Source organism: Chiloscyllium punctatum, chromosome 27, assembly GCF_047496795.1.
Source record: "Chiloscyllium punctatum isolate Juve2018m chromosome 27, sChiPun1.3, whole genome shotgun sequence".
Taxonomy (NCBI): Eukaryota; Metazoa; Chordata; class Chondrichthyes; order Orectolobiformes; family Hemiscylliidae; genus Chiloscyllium; species Chiloscyllium punctatum.
This window is the reverse complement of record NC_092765.1, coordinates 10,191,885-10,215,175: the sequence shown is the minus strand read 5'-3', so window position 1 is coordinate 10,215,175 and position 23,291 is coordinate 10,191,885. Positions and strand designations below refer to the sequence as shown.

Here is a 23,291-nt window from a genome sequence, read left to right as displayed (position 1 = left end):
ATTGACTTGATCTGGCGTTACTCAACGAAGCAGAGAAGGACAACTTGGGACGCGTTGACGCCGCACTATAACGTTCCCTGTGAAAAACGGGCGTGTAGGATATTGCAAGGGGAAGGACAGAGGGATGGAGCAGGAGGGAGAGAAGGGAGGGATCCAGAGCAGAGGCGGCACCTCCAACCCTTGACTCTCTTTGTCCCCTGTTCCCGTTTCAGTTTCCTGTCTTGTTCACTCCCCTCCGCAGGGACACTTTCTTTTGTGTTCGAGTGTCGTTACTGCTTAAAACAAAACCCTCTGCTGTACTCATGGAAACTACAAGGAATAATGTGTTACCAGCAGCGACACAGAGAAGTGGGGAGCTCCGGGATCGGCACCAATCCCGGGAGACATGAGAGATTAATTTTTATTTCAACAGGCAAGGTAAGAACCCACCCCCAATTCGAGTCTGTTTTGTGGCGTGAATTTGACAAAACAGTCGCTTCACGCTGTGAAAGTGAAGTTTATTGAAGGAGCCTGAAAAATAATTTGTTTTAATCTCTCAGAAACACAATGGCCCAGCTGCTTTCACTGTTGCCGACAGAAAGTTTATGGTTGCAATTTTAATTTAAAGGAACTTTAACAGAAATGAAAGGACAGGAATCCAATCTGTGACCCTTCATCAATCACCCTTAGACTAACTAAAAAAATGATTTAATTCCTATTGATTAAAGAGGAATTATTTGGAAATGCCTTAAATGTAGATCACTTAAGTTCAAAGTGGACTTTGAATGACAAATAAAAACCGCTATGAAACCCAAACATTTAATTGCATCTTAAAGCAATGCTTGGTCCGAGTCATTATTGTTTCATCTCAGGTAGGGTCAAAGTGTGGCCTAGCTTTTATCAAGCTTTCAGCCTCATTTCGTATTGATCTTGTTTGGTCTTTATTTTATCAGTTATATTCCAAACAGCTCCCTTTTCTGTGTCGCTGCTGGTAACACATTATTCCTTGTAGTTTCCATGCGTACAGCAGAGGGTTTTGTTTTAAGCAGTAACGACACTAGAACACAAAAGAAAGCCTCCCTGCGGAGGGGAGTGAACAAGACAGGAAACTGAAACGGGAACAGGGGACAAAGAGAGTCAAGGGTTGGAGGTGCCGCCTCTGCCCTGGATCCCTCCCTTCTCTCCCTCCTCCTGCTCCATCCCTCTGTCCTTCCTCTTGCAATATCTTACACGCCCGTTTGAATTTTCAGTCGCTCTTTGAAAGACCAAATTTGTCATTTTAAATGCTGTTCCCCCTCCCACATCTTCCCCTTGTTCTCTATCCCGTTTTCCTCTGTACAATCTTACACCTACCTCACAATTGGTGTCACCTAAGCATTTTCTGTGAATTGTTTTCAATCTGTACTCATTCAGTTTTGACATTAGTTTTTCGAGAAGAAAAATTACATACATTTAAGACCAAGAAAGTGCATGGGATTGGGAGCCACAAAATAACAGTCAGAAGAGTTTAAAATTGGGAAAGAACATTGTGGATTTATAGAAGTTCAAAACAAAGAAAATAATGAGACCTGAGAGTGACAAATTATCCAAGCCTATGGTGGTTTCTAAATCAGGATGTTAAGAGAAAATGACAAAAATTACTCCAGGTACTCAATTTCCAAAGGTCGTTAGGTTATCTAATTATGTCCTTCAGAACTAGGTCTGAACAAAGATCACTGGACAGGAAAAGTTAACTCTGTTTCTTTCACCCCAGATGCTGCCAGACGCATTGAGCTTCTCTTGCACTTCTTCTTTCAGATTTCCAACATCTGCAGTTCTTTGTTTTATTGTAGTGCCTACTGTAGTCTCCTTGTGCCTTGTAGATGGTAGACATGCTTTGGGAGACAGAAGCTGAGTTATTCATTGCACAATAGCCACAATATTTTTATGGCTAATCCAGTTCAGTTTTTGATCTTTGGTAACTCCAGGAAGCAGGGAATTCAGTTATGCTAAAGCCTTTGAATGTTAAAAGATGATGGTTAGATTGTCTCTTGTTGGAGATTACATTGACTGACATTTGTGTGCTTCAGATGTTACTTGCTGCCACTTGTTAGCCCAAGCTTCAATGTCTTCTGGGCCTTGCTGTAAATTGCTCCAGTATTTGAGGTGTTGTGAATAGTGCAAAACATTACATAATCGTCAGCGAACATCCCCACTTCTGAATTGAATGTGGGAAAGGACATTACTGAAGCAGCTGAAGAACTCCAAACCCTGGCAACTTCTTATTCCATTGGTCTCCTGGAACTGAGATAATTAATCTTCAACAACCATGACCATCTTGTTTTGTGCTTAAAAATGTGTTGCTGGAAAAGCGCAGCAGATCAGGCAGCATCAAAGGAGCAGGAGAATCGACGTTTAGGGCATAAGCCCTTCTTCAAGAAGAAGCCCTTCTTCTTATGCCCTGAAGAAGGGCTTATGCCCGAAACGTCGATTCTCCTGCTCTTTGATGCTGCCTGACGTGCTGCGCTTTTCCAGCAACACATTTTTAAGCTCTGATCTCCAGCATCTGCAGTTTTCACTTTCTCCATCTTGTTTTGTGTTAGGTTTGACTCCAACCAGTAGAGGCTTTCTTTTCCTAGTTTTCTAAAGCACCTTGATGCCACATTCAATCAAACCTGCCTTGATTTCAAATGCAGTCACTTTCACCTTTATCTCTGATGTTCAGCTCTTTTGTCTATGTTTGGGAAAAGGAGCTGAGCAGTCCTGCAGAACCCAAACTGAATACCACTGAGCAAGTGGTTTTTGGACATACCTTCTGACATTTGGTTGAGAGTAGAAATGGGGATAATTGGCTGGATTGGATTTGTCCACAGCACATACGTGGACAACTTTCCACATTGTGGGGGACATGTCAGTTGTAACTGTACTGGAGCAGCTTTGGCTTAGGGGATTTTGTTATAGATTTTGCAGTATCAAAGTCTTCAAATGTATGGATATCTGTCAGAAATTCACCTGCACCTTCACACACATCATTTACTGCATCCGCTGCACCCAATGTGGCCTCCTATACATTGGAGAGACAGGCTGCCGACTTGCGGAACGTTTCAGAGAACACCTCTGGGACATCCGCACCAACCAACCCAACCGCCCTGTGGCTGAACCCTTTAACTCCCCCTCCCACTCCGCCAAGGACATGCAGGTCCTTGGCGTCCTTCATCGCCAGACCATGGCAACACGACGCCTGGAGGAAGAGCGCCTCATCTTCCGCCTAGGAACCCTCCAACCACAAGGGATGAATGCAGATTTTTCCAGCTTTCTCATTTCCCCCCCCCCCCCCCAACCTTTTCTCAGTCCCAACCCTCAGACTCAGCGCCACCTTCTTGACCTTCAATCTTCTTCCCTACCTCTCCGCCCCTACCCCCTCTCCGGCCTATCACCCTCACCTTAACCTCCTTCCACCTATAGTATTCCCAGCGCCCCTCCCTCAAGTCCCTCCTCCCTACCTTTTATCTTAGCCTGCTTGGCACACCCTCCTCATTCCTGAAGAAGGGCTTATGCCCAAAACATCGATTCTCCAGGTCCTTTGATGCTGCCTGACCTGCTGTGCTTTTCCAGCAACACATTTTTAAGCTCTGATCTCCAGCATCTGCAGTCCTCACTTTTTCCTCAGTAGTAGGAGGTCTGGAGTCCATGTTGAGGTCTTCCAGGGCAACTCTTCTTGACTCTACACCACTGTGCCCCCACATCCTGTGCGTCTGTCCTGCCAATGTGACAGGAAAAGGATGTATATATCTACAGATCTGTCACGTCTGATTTTGTGAGTGCAACTGTGTCAGGCTGTTGCTTGATTAGTTTGTGGAACAGTTCTTCCAACTTATCCAAAAGTCTCCAGATATTGGTGAGGACAACTTCACAGATTTGTCAGGGCTGTTTTTGCCATTGACCTAGGCTGGTCAATGACAATGCCAAGTCATCTATCCATTTTAATTCCCTCATTTAGACTTTGTAGCAATTACAACTAAGAAACTTCTGGAGCAGTGTAGCATCAATCACATTGCTAAGGGCCTGGAGTCACATGTAGGACAGACCAGCTAAGAATGACAGATTTCGTCCCTTAGGGATATTAGTGAATCAGATGGATTTTGGTTATTTGGTCATTGGCCTTTTTCTTCATTCCAGACAAATATTTAATGCAAATTTCACCATCTGCCATGGTGGGACTCAAAACCCTTACCCTGAACATTAGCCTGAAGTTCTGTATGACTTGGCCAGCAACATTACCACCACACCACTGCCTCCTGACACTGTTCATACAAAAACCCGTGTAGAACCTGTTCCAAAGGCTGCATGATCAATGTAACTTTTCAAACCTGTTGATTAAGTATCAATGCATATCAGACAGAGGCTGGTAAATGATATTGATACTCCGATTAGTTGAATTCTTTAGCAGAACACACTCAAGGCATTGATTGGCCTCTTCGTTCTTATGTCCTACACTAAGGGCTTTGTGTATTACCTATGTGTATTTTTAAAACCTCCAGACGTGTTGCACAGTTTTTGACAAAGTTAAACTTCTATTAATGACATTTTCTATTTTAAATTCTGCATAAGAGCTGGAAGAAGGAGGTCTGCCATGTGTTCAAGCTGTTCCACCATCCAATAAAACCATGTCTCATCTCCTACCCCACTTTTGATTTCTTTGTGTCTACAAATCTGTTAATCTCAACCATTGAGCATCTAAAGTCCCCTGGTAGAGAGTTATGAAGATGAACACTCTCTTAGTGGAGAGGTTTCTCCTTATCTCAATCCTCGATGGCCTACTGCTCACCATTCTTAAAGATCAGAGGTCAAGAATTGCGAGATAGATAGGATTTAGTCATGAATCTTTCTGGTCAGTGTTTCATTCCTAGTTCACAATTCACAAACTCCCATGAAACTGATTACTTTGTTTCCTATGTATCCAGTTCTCATCCAATTACCATAGTTAACCTACAACCATTGCCTACTTGCTAATTCCATTTGGTTTCAGGCAACCTTGAGAGACCCTACAAGATATTAACAACCATGAGATTGTGACCTTTAATTCTGAAGAATCCTTCTAGCGTCTTTGTCATCAAGCCCTTTAAAAAATGATTAAATGAGATCACCTCCTTTCTCTAAACCCTAGAGAACACAGGCCCACTCAATTTCAATTCCTCTTCATTAGACAACTCAAAGTCTTTGATTGCATTTAGTTCTTCTCAGCTCATCCACAACTGATGCTCCAAATGTAATACAGAATGAAAATGTCTGAAATAAACCTGAAACCAGGTAGGGGATTGACATTCTCATATCAAGGAGCAATGTCATAAATCATTAAATAGTGTGCTGTCCATCAGTGTGAAGCTTTGTTACAAACACAAAATGGGTAATGTTTTTCCAACTAATGCAGTGTAACTTGAGTCTGGATTTTCACCCCTGAATGTAGTGAGCTTATTGCACTCTCTTGGGGGAAAAAGTGCCCAAATGGCAGCATTTTTATGCTGGGGTTGGGGGCAAGAAAAGTAACAATTGCTGGATGGATTTGAGCCCCTGCCCCAGATGCAGATTGGTGGAGTGCCAGCGTTTGGTCCCTCTGTGATTTCATGTCCTCCACCTGATCATAGCTCATTCTAGCTAACATGTTAATTTTTCTCCCTCCCATCCATCTCAATGCCCCTAATGTAAAATACTCAGGTACCACGCTGAGCTGAACTAAAACAAAGTTCTGAATATTTATTACGACTTTTTTTTAAAAAGAAATATTCATTCTTGAAAGCCTATTCAATGCATTTAGAGTCAGAGTTCTACAGCATGGAACAGAACCTTCAGCCCAACTCGTCCATGCCGACCATGTTTCATAAACTGAACTAGTCCCATTTGCCTGCATTTGGCCCATATCCCTCAAAATCTTCCCTATCCTTGTACCTGTCCAAATGTCTTTTAAATGTTGTAATTGTACCCACCTCTATCACTTCCTCTGGCAGCTTCACCCTCTGTGTGAAAAAATTTGCCCCTCAGATCCTTTTAAATCTTTTCTATCTCACCTTAAACCTATGCCCTCGAGTTTTGGACTCTCCTACCTTGGGGAAAAGACTTTGGCTATTCACCTTACGTATGCCCCCTCTTGATTTTATAAATTTCTACAAGGTCACCCTTAAGCCTCTTATGCTCCAGGGGAAAGGTGTCCCAGCCTCTCCTATAACTCCAACCTGTCAGTCTTCGTTGCATCCTTGTAAGTCTTGTTTGCATCCTTTCCAGTTTAATAACAGCCTTCCTATAGCAGGGCAACCAGAATTGGACATAGTACTCCAAATGTGGCCTTACCAATGTCTTATACAGCTGTGACATGATGCCCCAACTCCTGTACTCAATGCTCTGACTGAAGCCAACTGTGCCAAACACCTTCTTCACTAAACTCCTCAGAAAAACAAACGTGTTCATGATCATGTATCAAAGATAGCTAATCCTTTAATAACCTCTGCGAACCATCAGTCAAACTGTAAACATGCACACCTACCCTGTAGAAAAGCAAGTTTATGCAAGTTAGATGAATATTAATAATTATATAATGATAGAGTTTAGGGTTATGTCAACAAACAGCTAATTAAATTGCCAGAGTAGATTTATTTTAATTGACAGGTACCGGCAGGATTTTAAAAAATTCAGTTAAAGGACAAGGGATTTAAGCAACAGTAATTTGACAAATTTGCATACATTTTTGCTCTTCAAGAACATTTATGTCTACTGTAAAAGTTTGCATCTCGTACACTTCAGGGTAGGCCCTTGTTTCAATTTCCCTCCATCCTCCAAGCCATCAGTGAAAATGGTTTCCAGGATGTGAATTTTGTATCTGGGTTCCATCTGCTGTTTTGCATGTCCACAGCTACTGTGCATCTCCACAATAGTTGAGCAGTGTGAGACTGTGCTGAAGCTGAAACTGAATCATTGCCGGAACAACTTCTTTTAAAGTAAATATAAAAAGTTCTTGGATAATCTGTACATTAACTTTAAACATTTACTTGTCAGATTGTCCTGATGGAGTTTTTCTAACAATGTTTCACCGGCACTCGTGGTAAACAGGCACACAAGCATTACTTGTCTAATCCCATGTTGAGACCATTATAGAGTACGGATACAATTGAGTACTGTTAACTTGGCATCACTGTAAATCTAGAGGATGCAAGACTGATTATCATTACAGTTTGGATCAGGCCAATGGAACAACACACTCCTTGCTCTGTTAGCATCTTGTCTTGGGTGAAATAAGCTTGGGCATCTTGTTTTTGGTTCCTAATACCTACATTTTTATAACTTCTGATTAAAACAGAAAAAAATGCATTTAGAAAGGGCTTGTCTTAACTATTGGATGTCTCAAAGCACTTTGCAGCCAGTGAGAATTACTGCTGTTCAGTCACTGGTGTTATATGGAAAATGCACCACTCTTGACTGAGTGAAGTCCTCAAGGCACTTCAGAGTGGCAGTCATCAAACAAAAGTTGACACCGAGTTGATGCAGAAAGATATGAGGACAGGTGACTTTTGGTCAGTAAATAGTCTATAATTTATCCAAAATATCTTTCAAACTGACCACAAAGATTGTTGGTGTGAAGAACCGAACTTTCACACAATTGTAGGAAGAGTTGCTGTTCTGAGGCCAGGCACAGCAGGAACTTCTAATCATCTCTCCACAAAGTGTGAGTGAACTAGGTGCAGAACATAGAAAATACTTCATTTTACTTCATTGCTGTAAAATCTAGAAATAAATGCTTGAATGATCTCACTTTTAACCTAGAAAGATTAAATAAAGTCAAATAAAATGTCCCTTGTATCAGTGGAGCAGCCTAATCGATAATGTCTCTTATCAGAAAGCTTGGCTCAGAGTAGATTCCAGGCTGTGCAGTAATGATCATTCTCTCATGATCTGCAAACATTGTCTACATGTAGCTTAACCTTCCAGCCTTGGGTCACAAAGGCTGCTAATATCTCTGTGCTTCTCTTTTCCTCTCAGTTATACTGAGTACAAGTGGAATTAGGGTTAAGAAAGAATTTGGATATTTTTAGTAAATAAGAGGAAATGAAATTATTATTCTTATTTTCTTAACTACTTACCAACATGCCTGTTTTCATAGCCAAGAGCAGCCAAAATGATAATAACCTTGTGGAATGTGCAGGAGGATTTTCAGCAGATGCCTGACTCCATAGGAATCAAAACAAAAATAGTTCAGCTTCCTGTTTTCTTGTGAGAAAGCAAGTCTGGGACAGTGCAGCCTCTGTAAACAGTACTTTACATATTGATGCCATTGACATCACCAACTTGCAAAGTACCACTGTTATTTTAGTTGGCATGTTGCAAGTGAAATGTGGTATAGATTGGGATATTTTGACAGATGTAAGCAACAAGAGCTTTGTTGTTCATACAACATTCCTTTCCGAATATTTAATTTACCCAGTATCTGGGTAACAAATCCTTAGGTTCTATGAAAAGCAAGTTTATGGTGTTTAAAATTAATTGGCTACTGAGTTGCCCAATGCTATACATTGTAGTTAATATTAAACTCGGATATTAACTGTTCTTGCAAGCTGGAAGTAAAGGATCCCATGGCATTATTTCAGAAAAAAGCAGGGGAGTTTTCCCCAGTGTCCTGATCAATATCTATCTCTCAATCAGCATCACAAAAACAGATGATATGGTCATTATCATATTCCTGCTTCTAGGAGTTTGCTGAGTGTGTATTGGCAGCTGTATTACATGTTACAGCTGTTCAAAAGTACTTCAGTGGTTATAAATTACTTTGGTATGTCTGATGGTTGTGAAGGGTGCTATAGAAATGTAAGTCTTTTATGAATTGCTTCAACATAGTATTTCACATGGGCAGTCAAGAAGACTTACAGGCTTCAGCTGAGGTTAATGGACAGAAGATAAATGGGCCCAGTTTAAAATCATATCATCATTTTTAAAATGTTGATTATAAGCTCCTATGCAATATCTTAATTGGAAACAATCTTGAGCCACTTGACCTTCATGATATGCTTTTACTAGTAATATTTCCGTATCTCCACTGACTGGAGAGATTAGTTCTGGTTTCTTCCTTTATTAATTAGCAATTTGGAGCATAACGTTCAAGAAGCCAGATTTAGACAAGTTAATATCATTTAGAGGGTTGTGGGACTTGATGAGTTTTCAGAGATGTGGAGTAAGACCATGGAAGGATTTGCAAAGGAGGGTGTAAATTTTAAAACTAAAGTATTGCTTGACCAGAAGCCAATGTTGCTGCACAAGCACAGAGTGAATGGGTGTGAGCTAAAACCCAACAGAGGCAACAGCATTTGGAATGACCTCAAGATTACAGAGGGTAGAATGTGGGAGGCCTTGAAAAAGTTTCCTAAATAGGAGTGGGTAGCAATTGAAGAGAGTGTATCCCGGTCAACAAGAAGCTTTGGTGCCTGTGAGGAGGCAATGGGAAGTGGAATGCCCATGAAGCTCGAGTCAGTGAAACAGAAGGTTTTCAGTGGAAAGTGGGCCACTTGCCAACCATTCAGCACTCTCCTCTTGTACAGTATAATGTTGTTTCCCTTTGCATTGACGTTCTTGCAAGTTGTCCTGATAAAAGTATGAGGAAAAGATTTGACAAATGTCATTTTTCTCAGCATTATACCAATTCTGACTCTTTGAATAATTTATACTGGAAGTTTTCTTTGGATAAAGCACCTAATGTATTTACTTACAAGAAACTGGAATTATAAAATACAGAATTTATTTCATAGTATAGAGTACAATATTGCACACAAATATAATAAACAGACTAGATAATTGATTGATTATTCTTTGCAATTACTTATTCCAAAACAAAGTTTTCATTCTAAGCCTGAGAGATTCAGTTCTGTCTTTGGTAAAATAGCGTGTTCATTCAATTTGAAATCTGATGTCTTTAATATAAAACTTGTGTTACAATGTGCTGTGCCCAGGCAGATCCTAGAAATCCTGAATGTTGGGCTCATTTATGGCAAAATCCCAAAGGTTTTGGGATTTATTGACTTGTAGGCAATATTGACAATTCTGTTAGTAAAAAAGAGGTTTGTATTCAGACAAACTGCCGACAATACTTTGCCTATAATTGATCTCATTAACCTTCAGTAACTCCCTTCACTTGGCCCCAGGCTTTTACACTATTTTTAATCAGATTGAAGTACTTAAATATTGAAGTGCTATTATAATCAGAATATCCAAGCATGAGATTCAATGTATGACATTTGAAGCAAAAGAAGATGCAGTATTTTATTTTTAAATTATTAACCAAACCTTTCCTTCACCATAAACCAAAACCTCTATTAAAAGGTTGGTTAATATGATCAGTGTAACTTGGGTTGTAAAAGGAATATGAAACAAAATGATTGAATATTTCTTGCTGTTTTATATGAACATTGATGGTGTGAAAATGTTCTCCCGGCCATCAGCTGTGATACATTTTCCCTTAAGAGACATGTGCTTCTATTCCTGAAAGGAATACTCTTTTGACTAAACTCATTTAGACGCAATGCATCTGTCACAAAATGAAGAATGTTATTAATATTTCAAAGGAAACAATTTTTTTTATTTAGAATGGCTGGCAAATGACACCTGGTATCTCACCATCTGGTGACCTCAGAAAATGAAATTGCTTTGTAAAGCTCTAGCTTTCCATGAAACACTGTAATCTAACATTGATGTTCATCTGGGTCTGCCAAAGGGTGCCCAGCTGTCCCAGATTTTTTTTAAAATCACGGTGATATTTACTTATAATAACTAATTACTGTTCACATTTGCAAATTCAGAATTGTTAGGTTTTTTTATCTGAAAGATTAAAGACTTTTTCAGAAAAAAAACATAGGCGGTTACTAAACTAATGGATGCTAAGACACAGTTACTTCCTTGCTAAGTTGATTTCATTGGCACTTAAATGATGTCTCTTATCAGTCTGTGTCTTGATGTAGGAGAAAGTGAGGACTGCAGATGCTGGAGATTAGAGCTGAAAATGTATTGCTGGAAAAGCGCAGCAGGTCAGGCAGCATCAAAGAGCAGGAGAATTGACATTTCGGGCATAAGCCCTTATTCCCGAAACGTCGATTCTCCTGTTCCTTGGATGCTGCCTGACCTGCTGCGCTTTTCCAGCAACACATTTTCAGCTGTGTGTTGATGTAACCATTTTCTAGGTCAATATGTAATGTTGTAGTCCATTATGGAATGGTTTGATGTATTTTAACTGTAACAACATAAAGGTCAAGGATGAGGAAAGGTTAACTGGTTCTCAATATCTCTCTCTACAAATGCACGTCTTTCTTTTTAAAGCAATTTTCACAACCATGAGATGCATAAAGCCCTTTGGAAGTGGAGTCAACTGTTGTAGTGTAGCAGCTAATATCCAGCAAGCTCCCACAGACATCACTGTGAGAATGATCAGATTGTCCGTTTTTGTGACACTGATGGATGGATGAATATTAGCCAGGGCAATTTTGCTGTTCTTTTTCAAATGAGCACCCGCATTCACCCAAACCGGCAGATTGGAAGAATCTTTCTCCTCCAACAGCACAGCACTCCCTCAGTACTACACTGAAGCTTTGGTCAGGTCTATTCTATCAAGTAAATTCTGTATTTTATATTCCCAGTTGATTGTAAGTAAATATATTAGAGGTTTGCCTAATAAAAGCTTCAGTATTAGTTATTCAAAGTCAGAATTGGTAAATTGTTGAGAAAAATGATAAATTTCTCAAAACTTTTTCTCATACACTCATCAGGACAACTTGCAAGAAAACCAATGCAAAGGGAAAACAATGTTTATTCTGGACAAGAGGAGAGTGCTGAATAGCTGGCAGTTCCCTCAGTTCTGATTTTTGTGTACCACCTGGAATGAGAGCTGAAGCTGGAATCTTGTGATTTAAAGGCAAGACTAATACTAACTCAGCCACAGTTGAGACTGAACTTGCAGCTTGGCTTCCCCTGAAATTGACTTGTGTGACCTGTAAAGTGTAAATACTCTCAGCCTCCTACACCACAAAGAAAGTCAGGGTGAGGTGTCCATATTTGACTTTGACCTTGACCTTAAGACCCCATCCCCACTTGGGGCGGAGTCATTGCTACTGTCCGAATACCTGAATTCTTTTAAAAGGTTTGGGATTTTCTGGATTTTACGTCACCTTTTTCATGTAACTGAATACCTCAACCAAAACTGATTAGTTGGTCCTTCTGTGGTAGAAGTTGGTACTTCTATTTCTTCCAAGAATAACAATTTAAAATTCATCTCCAGATGAATTTTATAATTTGTGCTTATGATCTTTTATTTGTGATGAGGAGGTGCCGGTGTCAGATTGGGGTGGACAAAGTTAAAAATCATACAACACCAGGTTATAGTCCAACAGGTTTATTCGGAAGCACTAGCGTTTGGATAGCTGCTTCATCAGGTAGCTAGTGGGGCAGGATCGTAAGGCACAGAATTTATAGCACAAGATCATAGTGTCGTGCAACTGATATGGTATATTGAATAAACTTAGATTTCTGTTAAGTCTTTCATCTTTTAGAATGGGTTGCAGGTTTTGATTCATTAATATGTAATTCCCAGAACTACTTTCAAGTCACATTCCTGAGATAAGTTTAAGGTTTTCTTTAAAAAAGTGACATCTCAGCTCAGACAATGCATTGAAAGCTGTGAGGTTAGAGTGTCTGTATTCCAATCTTGAATCAGACTTGGCTCTATTTCTAAAGTAGGAATTTATAAAATGTTACATGGATTGACTGCCTGCAGGTTGTGTGCTTCTTAAGCAAAATAGAATGTATCTGCAAATACAATTCTGCAAATGCTAATTCACCCCATAAACGTGCGTGTGTGTGTGTGCGTGTGTGCGTGCGTGTGTGTGTGTGCGCGCGTGAGTGAGAGTGTGGTTTGATTTAATGTGAATCATTCTAAAATAACATTCTGGATACATCTTTCTAACAATTAAAATAAAAAATACTCAAGCTCAGCTAAGTTGCCCATTGAAAAATGCTGTGAGTTTTCTCATTGCTGTGCGGGTATTACTCTGACCTACCTGCATCATTTGCTTCATATATGTGAGGTACATGTCATCATCAAAATGTGTTGAGAAACAGGCATTTATTTCAGTGCAAGGGTTGTGCCCCATTGTTCATTTTGATTTTTTAAAAATCATACACTCTTTTAGTTGCTGTGAATTTTAAATTTTCTATCCTATTTCCACGTAGTCACTGCCCTCTTATGCTTAAGAAGATGACTTGTTGTTGAAGTGCAGTTACACAGAAACTGTCCATCTCAGACATGGAGGTGTTATATTGTGTGTTTAAAATTAGTTAATAAAAAAGCAGCTTTAAAGGGTCTGCTCTTATGTCAGTGTGTTTGACCAAGATTAGCGAGACATTCAGCTTATTGCTGTTTGCAGGACATTGCTCTTTGCTCAGCTTAACTGCAGTGTCCACCTACAACACTAGTCAAACTTCAAAGCAATGAACTGAATGTAAGGCATGATGCATGAATCCCGTGAAGATGCTGTGTATTTAGAAATCCTCCTTCTCTTGGAGGACACCATCCCCAAATTTTTCACTCATTGTGCTCCCCATTTGCAGACCACAAATAGAACATTTATCCAGTAACTTCGAAATTAGGACAAATAGTGAAATTTTATTGCTAGAATGTTTTTTAGGACATAAAATTCTGCATTGGATTCCTAACACATCTGCAATCATTTTTCCCCCCACACAGAAACTAATTGCAGTCATTATTAATGGTTATTTTGGCTGCACTATTGTTATGAAGGCTGTTCTTTTAACTTTTGATCGTGATATATTTATTTTCTCTTCTCCCTTGCAGCCAGGGAGGTCAAATGAATGATCAAGCTTAAAGTGCAACTGTTGAACATATTGGGAATTTTCATTTTCTAGTACAGTACAAATACTTTCTGAAATAATAACAAGGGTAGCCATTAGCAACCATTTCCAGAACATCTCCTGCTGTTGGTGTATTTTACTATTCATAAAATTCATAGAATCCCTACAGTGTGGAAACAGGCTATTTGGCCCAACAAGTCCACACCAACCCTCCGAAGAGTATCCCAGCCAGACCTATTCCCCTACCTCTTATGCTATATTTACTATACATCACTGAACACTATGGGCAATTTAGCATGGCTAATCCACCTAACCTGCACATCTTTAGATTGTGGGAGGAAATCGGAATACCCGGAGGAAACCCTCGCAGTCACGGGGAGAATGTGCAAACTCCACACAGACAGTTACCCGAGGCGGGAATCGAACCCAGGTCCCTGGGGCTGTGAGGCAACAGTGCTAACCACTGAAAAGCCTTATTGGTTAGTTAAGTTGTTTTTAATGCACCGCTTCCCGAAAAAGACAAAGTTTTTATTATTTGCACATATAGAATGAAAAAAATGTTTTGCATTTTGTTACATCTGAAAGACATCAACTTGAGCTAATTACTAATTAATATCAGTCACTGGAGTTGTTCTCCTTGCTGATCTCCCACTTTGCACCCTCTGTAAACTCAAACTGATCTAAAACTCCGCTGATAACTGAACATAGACCATAGAACTGCTCATCCATCACCATTTGTCTTTGTTGAGCTGTATTGGCTCCCAGTCCAGCAATCCGTTCATTTTAAAAATTCTCATCGTTTAAAAACACATTCCGATATGGCTTCATGTCTTTCTACCTCATAGAATATCACTACTGTGGAAGCAGGCAACTTCGGCCCATTGAGTCCACACCGAGCCTCTGAAAAGCATGCCTCCCTGACCCCTGCACCCTATCCCCGTAACTCTGCATTTCCCGTGATTAATCTGCCTAGCCAGCACACCCCTGGACACTATGGGCAATTTAGCACAGCCAATCCACTGAACCTGCACATCTTGGATAGTGTGAGGAAACCAGAGCACCCAAAGGAAACCTGCAAAAACATGGGGAGAATGTGCAAACTCCGCACAGACAAGTCGCCCGAGGGTGGAATCGAACCTGTGTTCTGGCACTGTAAGGCAGCATTGTTAACCACTGAGCCACGATGCTGTCCAAACCATAGAAATGTAATTGTATTTTCCAGCACGCTCGCTATATTGATTTAACAGGCAAATTTCTTTTTTCTATTCACCTCCCACAGATTCATATCTTCTGAGTGAAGAAATTTCTCCCTATATAAGTAATAAATTATCAACCTCTTATCCTGTGACCATGTTCTTCGCTTCTAGAAACCCCTGCCAAGAGAAACCACCTTTCACCACATGCTTCCAGCTCCTTCTCTACTCTTCTGATATTAAATTGTTTGTCAAGCATAACTGAAAGAACTGCAGATGCTGGAAATCAGAAACAAAAACAGAGATTGCTGGAAAAGCTCAGCAGGTCTGGCAGCATCTGTGGAGAGAAATTATTAATAATTGTTAAATATTAACAATACCACATTTGAGGAAGAAGGATCTTGCTTCCACCTTATAAAGTGAAAATTTTACACAAGAAATGATGCTTTACTTGTAAATGAACATGCTTTCTGAAAAGGAACGTTTATTTTTCTGTTTTAATGTAAGTTTCCTCTTTTTTTTATTTTAAGTGGAATTAAAACCATCAACATGACAACCACAGAAGATCCAGCTACAAAGAGCCAGGAAAGGTTTCGTTGCCAACCAGATGTTCCTTTACCTCCTAAAGAACCCCGGGCAAAATCTAGATCCAGAGACAATAAAAGAGCTAAAGGAAAAATTAACATGCGTTCTCCTTCTGGGCTTTTCATTATCTTAGGGCTCTTTATCGTTTTGGTGGGGATCGCTATAGCAGTTGTCGGCTACTGGCCACATAAGCATAACTCTCGAGTGTCAGCGAATCACAAAGGTACAAACTCTAGTGAGACTCAACATGCAAGAGTAAGGCTTCAGTCTCAACTTGGGCTCAAGCATGAGAAGCTGAAGTTGATTGGCCCACTGATTATGGGATTTGGGTTGTTCATATTCATCTGTGCAAACACAGTACTACATGAAAACCGGGACAGAGAAACCAAACTTTTAGCACAAAGGAATATTTATTCTATGGCTTGCCAAGCTTGCAATGGAGAGAATAAAGAACCAAAACCGATGCAACTAGGTCCCAGTCCTCTCTCCACAGACACCAGTTTTCAGTATTTGGAACAGTGCTGTGCTAGTGAAAAAGCCAGCAGGGCAAACCTAGGTCAAGCAGAGATATGGACCAATTGTCGCATGTCTGTTAAACAGAAGATGACTGCCCAACTGCTGCATCATAAAAGGCCTTCTCCTTCCATCTCCCTTCATAGTGTCCAGTCAGACTCCTGCAACTCCAGTGAAAGAAACCTCAATGTTCCCTTGAACTGTGGCATTGACTCCCTGGTTTCCACATCTGTAATATTACCAGTTATTAAACTGAACAATTGCATCATTGATACTCCTGTTACTACTACAGTGATAGAAGGTGTTGAACTAGACCGGAAAATGGTCATGGTTTCCACTGAAGACATAAGCCAGCTGCAGAGTTATGGTTACATTCGGTCTGGTAGTATCCACAGTGCTGATGATGCTCCCCGGCTTGTGGACATGGACTATTGCTTGCCTGAGAAATCATTCTCCAGCAGGTTCATTGGAAAATTGTTGTCTCAAGGCATCGCCAGGAAAGTGTATGGTTCAGACATGCAACTACACACAACATGTACTTACTCCAAATCATTTGACCTTGGGAAGGATGCGAGGCAGCTCAGTGAGCACCAGGTTGAGCAAAAACACAGGAGTTGGCCACGTTTAGATTGCAGTTCTATTAAAAAGTATCTGAGACTGGAAAACCGAGAAGACTCTGTGGACCGGTTACTTGAACAGATTGAGCGTGAGTATGCCACTGAGGAACAAAATATTCAGAAACTCAGCACCCCAGAGGAATGAAAGAAATAAAGACTTTTTGTAAATTAGAAATGTACTGTTCTTATAAAATATATTCTTCAGGTAGCCAGTTCCATGAAACCACTTTGATTGTGGACAGTTGAAAATATTCTCGGCTGACAGAAAGTTAATGTCCCTTTTTTGATGATAGTTGTAATTATGCCGCCTTTTATTTGGTTGGCAATAAGGGGCCTATGTATTTCTACAGACTTTAAGGTTCAGGGAAACCATTGGTCCCTCACAGCTATAACCAGCATTCAGTTTGTATCTGTTGGAGGGATTCAAATGATTAGATTAGATTCCCTACAGTATGGAAGCAGCCCTTCGGCCCAACAAGTCCACATTGACCCTTCGAAGAGTAACCCACCCAGACCTATTCCCCTACTCCCTATATTTACCCCGACTAATGCACCTATCACTATGGGCGATTTAACATGGCCAATTTACCTAACCTGCACATCTTTGGATTGTGGGAGGAAACCGGAACACCTGGAGGAAACCCACACAGACATTGGAGAATGTGCAAATTCCACACAGACAGTCGCCCAAGGTGGGAATCAAACCCGGGTCCCTGGCACTGTGAGGCAGCAGTGCTAACCACTGTGCCGCCCCTTCTTTGAGGCTTTCCAGAAAATAACTCTCCTATTTATAGCTCAACAGAATAAAGTTTGTCTGCCCCTCAATCTCAAATTAGGAGACTTGATTCCGAGTGTGTGTTCCTTAAAACTGGTATGTGAAGAAAAGGTAGTGAATGTCTGGAGTTTGGAGGCTAGATCACTGAAGAGGTAGGTCGATTTTTGAAATACGAGGTTGATAGCTATGCGAAGCTCACATGAAAGAGGAGTTGAGGTCTAGGGCAGAATGATCCTATTGAAGAGGACAGGCTTTTGAAGAGCTGAATGGCCTCTTCCTGTTCCTATTTCTTATGTTCTCATTGTAGTAGGACTTCTTCCCCAGTGAATCTTGCTCCTATCTTCATATGATTCTCTCTGGAATGGGATAACATAATCTCCTTCCCATTAGTTCTTGGTAACATTTCCACATGGACAGCACCAGCTCCCATTTCATGCTGCCGACCTGTCCCTGTGCCCATCTCCTTTGATTCCTAAAATGTTGACTTTCCCCAGCTGCAAGGGGCAGTGGTTAGATTGTCTCTTATTAGACATGGTCATTGCCCGGCATTTGTTACTTTCCACTGGTCAGTCTGAGCCTGGATATTGTCCAGATCTTGTTGTATTTGAACATGGAATCTTCAGTATCTGAGGAGTTGCGAATGGTGCTGAATGTTGTGCAATCATCAGTGAACATCCACACTGCTGACCTTATGATGGAAGGAAGGTCATTGATGAAGCAGCTGATGATGGTTGGGCTTAGAACATTACCATGAGGGACTCCTGCAGAGATGTGCTGGAGCTGAGATGACTGATCTCCATTAACCACAGCCATCTTCCTATGTGCCAGGTATGACTTCAACCACTGGAGAGTTTGCTCCCAATACCTATTGCTTCCAGTTTTGCGAGGGCTACTTGATGCCACACTCTATCAAGTGTGGCCTTGATGTCAAGGGTTGTCACTCTCCCCTGCATTCAGCAAGACAGCTCTTTTGTCCATGTTTGAACCAAGGCTGTAATGAGGTCAGGAGATGAGTGGCCCTGGGCATCGCTGATGAGGGTATTGTTGAGCAATTTGATAGCACTGTTGATGACACCTTCCATCACTTTACTGATGATCAACAGTGGACAGATGAGGCAATAATTGGCTGGGACATACCTGGACAATTTTCCACATTACTGGGTAGATGCTGGTGTTGTAACATTACTGGAAGAAGCTTGGCTAAAGGAGTGGCAAGTTCTGGAGCAAAAGTCTTCAGTACTATTATTAGAATGTTGTCAAAGCCCATAGCCTTTGCAAGATTCAGTGCCTCCAATCATTTTCTGATATCACATGGAGTGAATTGAATTGGCTGAAGGCTGGTATCTGTCATGCTAGGGACCACCAGAAGAGGCCAAGATGGATCATCCATTCAGCATTTCTGCCTGAAGGTTGTTGTAAATGCTTCAGCCTCATCTTTTACACTTACATGTTGGGCTCTGCCACCACAGAGGATTTGTGCAGTGTCCTCCTCCAGTGACTTGTTTAATCATCCACCACCATTCAGATGTGGCAGCACTGCAGAGCTTAGATCTGATCCGTTGGTTGTGGGATCACTTAGTTCTGGCTATCACTTGCTGCTTATGCGAGCAGTCCTGTTGGTGGCTTTACCAGGTTGACACCTCATCTTCAGGTATGCCTAGTGGTGTTCCTGGCATGCCCTCCTACACACTCCATTGAACCAGGGTCAAACACCTGGATTGAGGGTAATGGTTGAGTGTGGGATGTGTTAGGCCATGAGGTTACAGATTGTGCTTGTATACAATTTAACTGATGATGACGACCCACAGTGCCTCCTGGATGCCCAGTCTTGAGTTGCTAGATCTGTTTGAAGTTGGTCCCATTTAGCATGGTGATAGTGCCACACAACACAATGGACAGTATTTTCAGTGCACAACTGGGACTTTGTCTCCACAAGGATTGTGCAATGGTCACTCTTACCAATGCTATCATAGACAGATGCATCTGCAGCCAGCAGATTGGTGCAGATGAGGTCAAGAATGGTTTTCCTTCTTGGTTCATTGTGAACATATTGGTGATTTATATTTTTGGCTTCTCTTACTATATTGTTGAGTGGTAATTGGATGTTGCCATTATACTGGAATGCACCATGAGGACTTGCATATTTTAATTTCCATATTTTTCCAGTTTGCCATCAAGGAATTGTCTTTTTATATCGTCTTATGATCCTCAAGCTTAGTGTAGAGGGACATATTTCTGGGATAGTACATAGCCAGTCATTTGGCTTAAAAAAATAGACACTTTGGATGACTATCAGTGTGGAGTTTGCACATTGTCTACATGATTGCGTTGGTTTTTTCCAGGTCCTCTGGTTTCCTCCCATAGTCCAAAGATGCACAGGTTATGTGGAGTAGCCATGGGCGGGATGCTCTTCAGATTGGTACAGACTTGATGGGCCAAATGGCCTCTTTCTGCACTGAAGAGATTTCTATGATTCTGAGTAGAGAGAGAAACTATTTCTGTGATTGTATGACTCTATCTTTTGAACAATCACAGTTTGATGTTTAAAACAATAAACAAAATCCTTCTGTAATGTACTGGAAAATGAGCTTGATCCTGTATCCAATCAGGTAGACTACCTCAACTGAATCTGTTGGTTACTTAATGCAGCTTGGGCACAGTTCAAAATAACATCCACGTTTTTTAAACAAATTCCAGCAGTTTGACCTAACATCTGGTAGGAGTGTATAATGAACACTGCTTCAAATTAGTGCCAAATGAATATCGTTTGGGCCGAGAGTGGGGGGAGGAGAGGAGTGAATAAGATTGTGCTTTGTTTTGTACTATATTGCCTTTGAAAGACCAGATTTTGAAACTCTGTGAGAATTGATTTAAGTTTTAGTTACAGGCGTGCATCACTCCAGTCTTCTGTTAGCTTTTCAACATCTTGTTGCTATATGCTACGCCATCGTGAAGCTGACAGTAACAGGCCTCAGTATTTGTAACTTGTTTATATGTAACAACATTACTCTTATTCTCATCTAATAAAAGTAGGAGTGAGAGATGAATTGTAGCAAGGAATTTATTATTTCTGAAGACTTGGTCCACATTGTCACTTCCTTTGGAACGTAATTGTGTTAATTATAATTGTGGCACCCATTTAAGTGTAGGGGTGTATTGTGGGATATCCACATCATTCCAAATCACACTCTTTGCATATATGCATTGAAACTCCTGTTGGGCTTTGGCTGCCATCTCACTGTGAACCTGCTGATTGATGGGCCGAAGGAACTTGCTGAGAAAATGCTTTTTCTTCTTTTCCCCTGCCCTTCTTAGTATCCACTGTGCCCCCAGTCTCCATGTACTTCCTGGGGATCCCGAACCCCAGATACTTCAGCTGAGGTTTCTGACTTATGCAATGTGTAACCCACACTCCCAATTCTGTCCCCTCCCTGAGATGAAATCAATGCAGCTTCTCTGATTTCAACTCCCCTGTTGAGATCCTTAGCATTCCAAACCTTCCTTTCCTCTTACAGCTTTAAACATTAAAGCATAATCTAATCACAATTTCTTGATTTATCTCCTTTACCCTCCTCCACTCTTCAACTTCAACGGTGCCTTGCTGAGAGGCTTAGCAGCTTGGCTGGAATTCACTGTCAAGTGTTTGAATGTGAAGACTGATGAAAGTTCTTGTTGCCAGGGTGACTTTTGGATAGCGTCAGCTGCTATATCAAAGAGATTTAGGTTTGAACCCCACTCCTTGCAAACCCAGACCTGGATCCCAAAAATGAGCTCTTCTGCTGGAACTGGTTATAACTACACAGAGTGAAGAGATCAGTGTCAAGCTTTGATCTTGTTTTTTTAGCTGAATACTGAATCAAAGTGGACACTATGGGCTATCCATGATGTCCAGAGATGTATCTGTTCAATACCCTGTCAAACCAAGGCTCCATCCCTTGTTGAGTGTTAAAGGCATTCCATCCAGTGAACAGGACACAACAACCAGATAGAAAAGGGCACAGACAATACAGATGGACTGGAACAATGTACTTCATTTCCCACCAAAATTATTTTTACTAGTTGGGATGCTAATAATTGTCTGTATTTTATCGTAACGATTTACAGAATTTGGAAACTGGATGATCAGAGATTATTATTTTCAGATTTGTAAACTGATGTTAAGGTTCAGAAATGCGCTCAGAATTCAGAGAGACAATAGGAACACATCTTTTGATATTTGTGCAGATCGGTAGTGTGCCAAAGATGATAACTATGTGCACAGTCCACTGTCTGTTTTCATGGTCTATTAAAGAGGGAAACCATCCTGTTTCATTGAAAGAAGAAAATATGTCAGTTTTATTCAAGATAATTGCACTTTGTCAAACACATTGCACTAAACAGCAAGCAATCAGCTTGTAATATTTGTATAGGAGAAGAATTATAATTTGTATGATTGATAGATGTGCAATTGAAGACCCTGTGGTAAGTGGATATTATTGGAAGCAGGAAATGTGTTAGGTTTCTGCTGTAAGTTTGTGTTGGTTTGAGTTGTTTGCAGCTACTCCTGGCAAAATAACAGAACCTGACACAAAGTGAACCACAGAAGTGCTAGCTTTATATTTTATATCAAATTGTAGACAACATGTCACAATTGAACATCAAATAACTGAAAAACAAGATGTGACTGTAATTTCCGAGTGAGTGTTTAGGTTCCATTTGAACTGATACAATTATTTGTTGAAAAGCAATCCTAGAAATGGAGTGAGCATACTTTTTAGCCTTCAAAAGGTATGTATTTGGAAAGAAGCAAACTGTAGAGCAAGAGAGAAAGAAGGGGGCGGGTGAGTCCATTGTGTTTTGTTGTTTTAAATTGAACCAGCTCAATACAACGTGGTCTGAAAGACTTTCTCCTGCACCGCATAATTTTATTTTCAGAGTTAAATTGCAGTTGACTGTCATCATCTTTGCTACCAGAAACCTTTGAAGTTCATTTAAAAATAATGTCAAAATGTTACTTTGCAATGCCGAATGTTCCAGCTTTTTGCTTAAAAAAAATCCAAATCTGAACCTCTTCATAATTACTTAATAGTGTGGAATTTGAAAGCTGTTGGAAATAGGTTAGATGAAGTTTGAGAGTCAGAGCAGGCAGTGACTTTCATTGTTTTAATATTCTCTTTTATTCCAAGGAAATCAAAAAGAAAGAATGAACTACAAATGGCAGAAGTTTGAAATAGAAATCACGATTGCTTGACAGACACACCAGCTCCTGAGTAGAGTGGAGATCAGTTAAGACCTCAGGTGTGCAGTGAAAGACTGACCCACTTTTTACAGCAACTCATATTTTTATACAGGCAAAGTGTTCACAAATTGCATTTCAAAAGGACATTAGCTTTTCTTTCACCCAAGCCTCAGTCATCTCACTGTGTGTTAATCGCTGTAATGTTCCAGTCCTTTTCTTTTATGGATTGTGGGTATTGCTATCTATGGAAAAAGTGAGGTTATAGATGCTGGAGATCAGAGTTGACAGTGTGGTGCTGGAAAAGCACAGCAGGTCAGATAGAATCGGAGGAGCAGGTATCTATACCAGGTTTTTTGCATATCTTTAATTGCCCTTGAGAAGGTGACAGTGAGCTGCTTTTTGGAACTGCTGCAATCAGTCAGGTGAGCAATCCTAGCATCTCTCCTGGCAGTTATCATGGTCAAGAAACCAAACTGGACTCACCATATAAATGTGGTGGCTCCAAGGGGAGGACAGAGTCTAGGAGTCCTGCAGTAAATAAC

General features: G+C 40.6%; 1 protein-coding gene across 4 annotated transcripts; it reads left to right on the top strand.

The window, feature by feature from the left end:
* LOC140453406 (transmembrane protein 200A-like) lies at positions 1-20,578 on the top strand. 4 transcript variants are annotated; one of them, XM_072548051.1, is made up of 3 exons: positions 1-417; positions 14,177-14,327; positions 15,572-20,578. In XM_072548051.1, the coding sequence occupies exons 2-3, from the start codon at positions 14,230-14,232 to the stop codon at positions 16,899-16,901; spliced, it is 1,428 nt and encodes a 475-aa protein (XP_072404152.1). In that variant the 5' UTR covers positions 1-417; positions 14,177-14,229; the 3' UTR covers positions 16,902-20,578. The 4 variants fall into 4 exon arrangements, with proteins under 4 accessions (XP_072404152.1, XP_072404154.1, XP_072404153.1 ...); XM_072548050.1 differs by lacking the exon at positions 1-417 and adding an exon at positions 5,775-6,211; XM_072548053.1 differs by lacking the exon at positions 14,177-14,327 and having other exon boundaries at positions 6-417.
* The last annotated feature ends 2,713 nt before the right edge of the window (positions 20,579-23,291 follow it).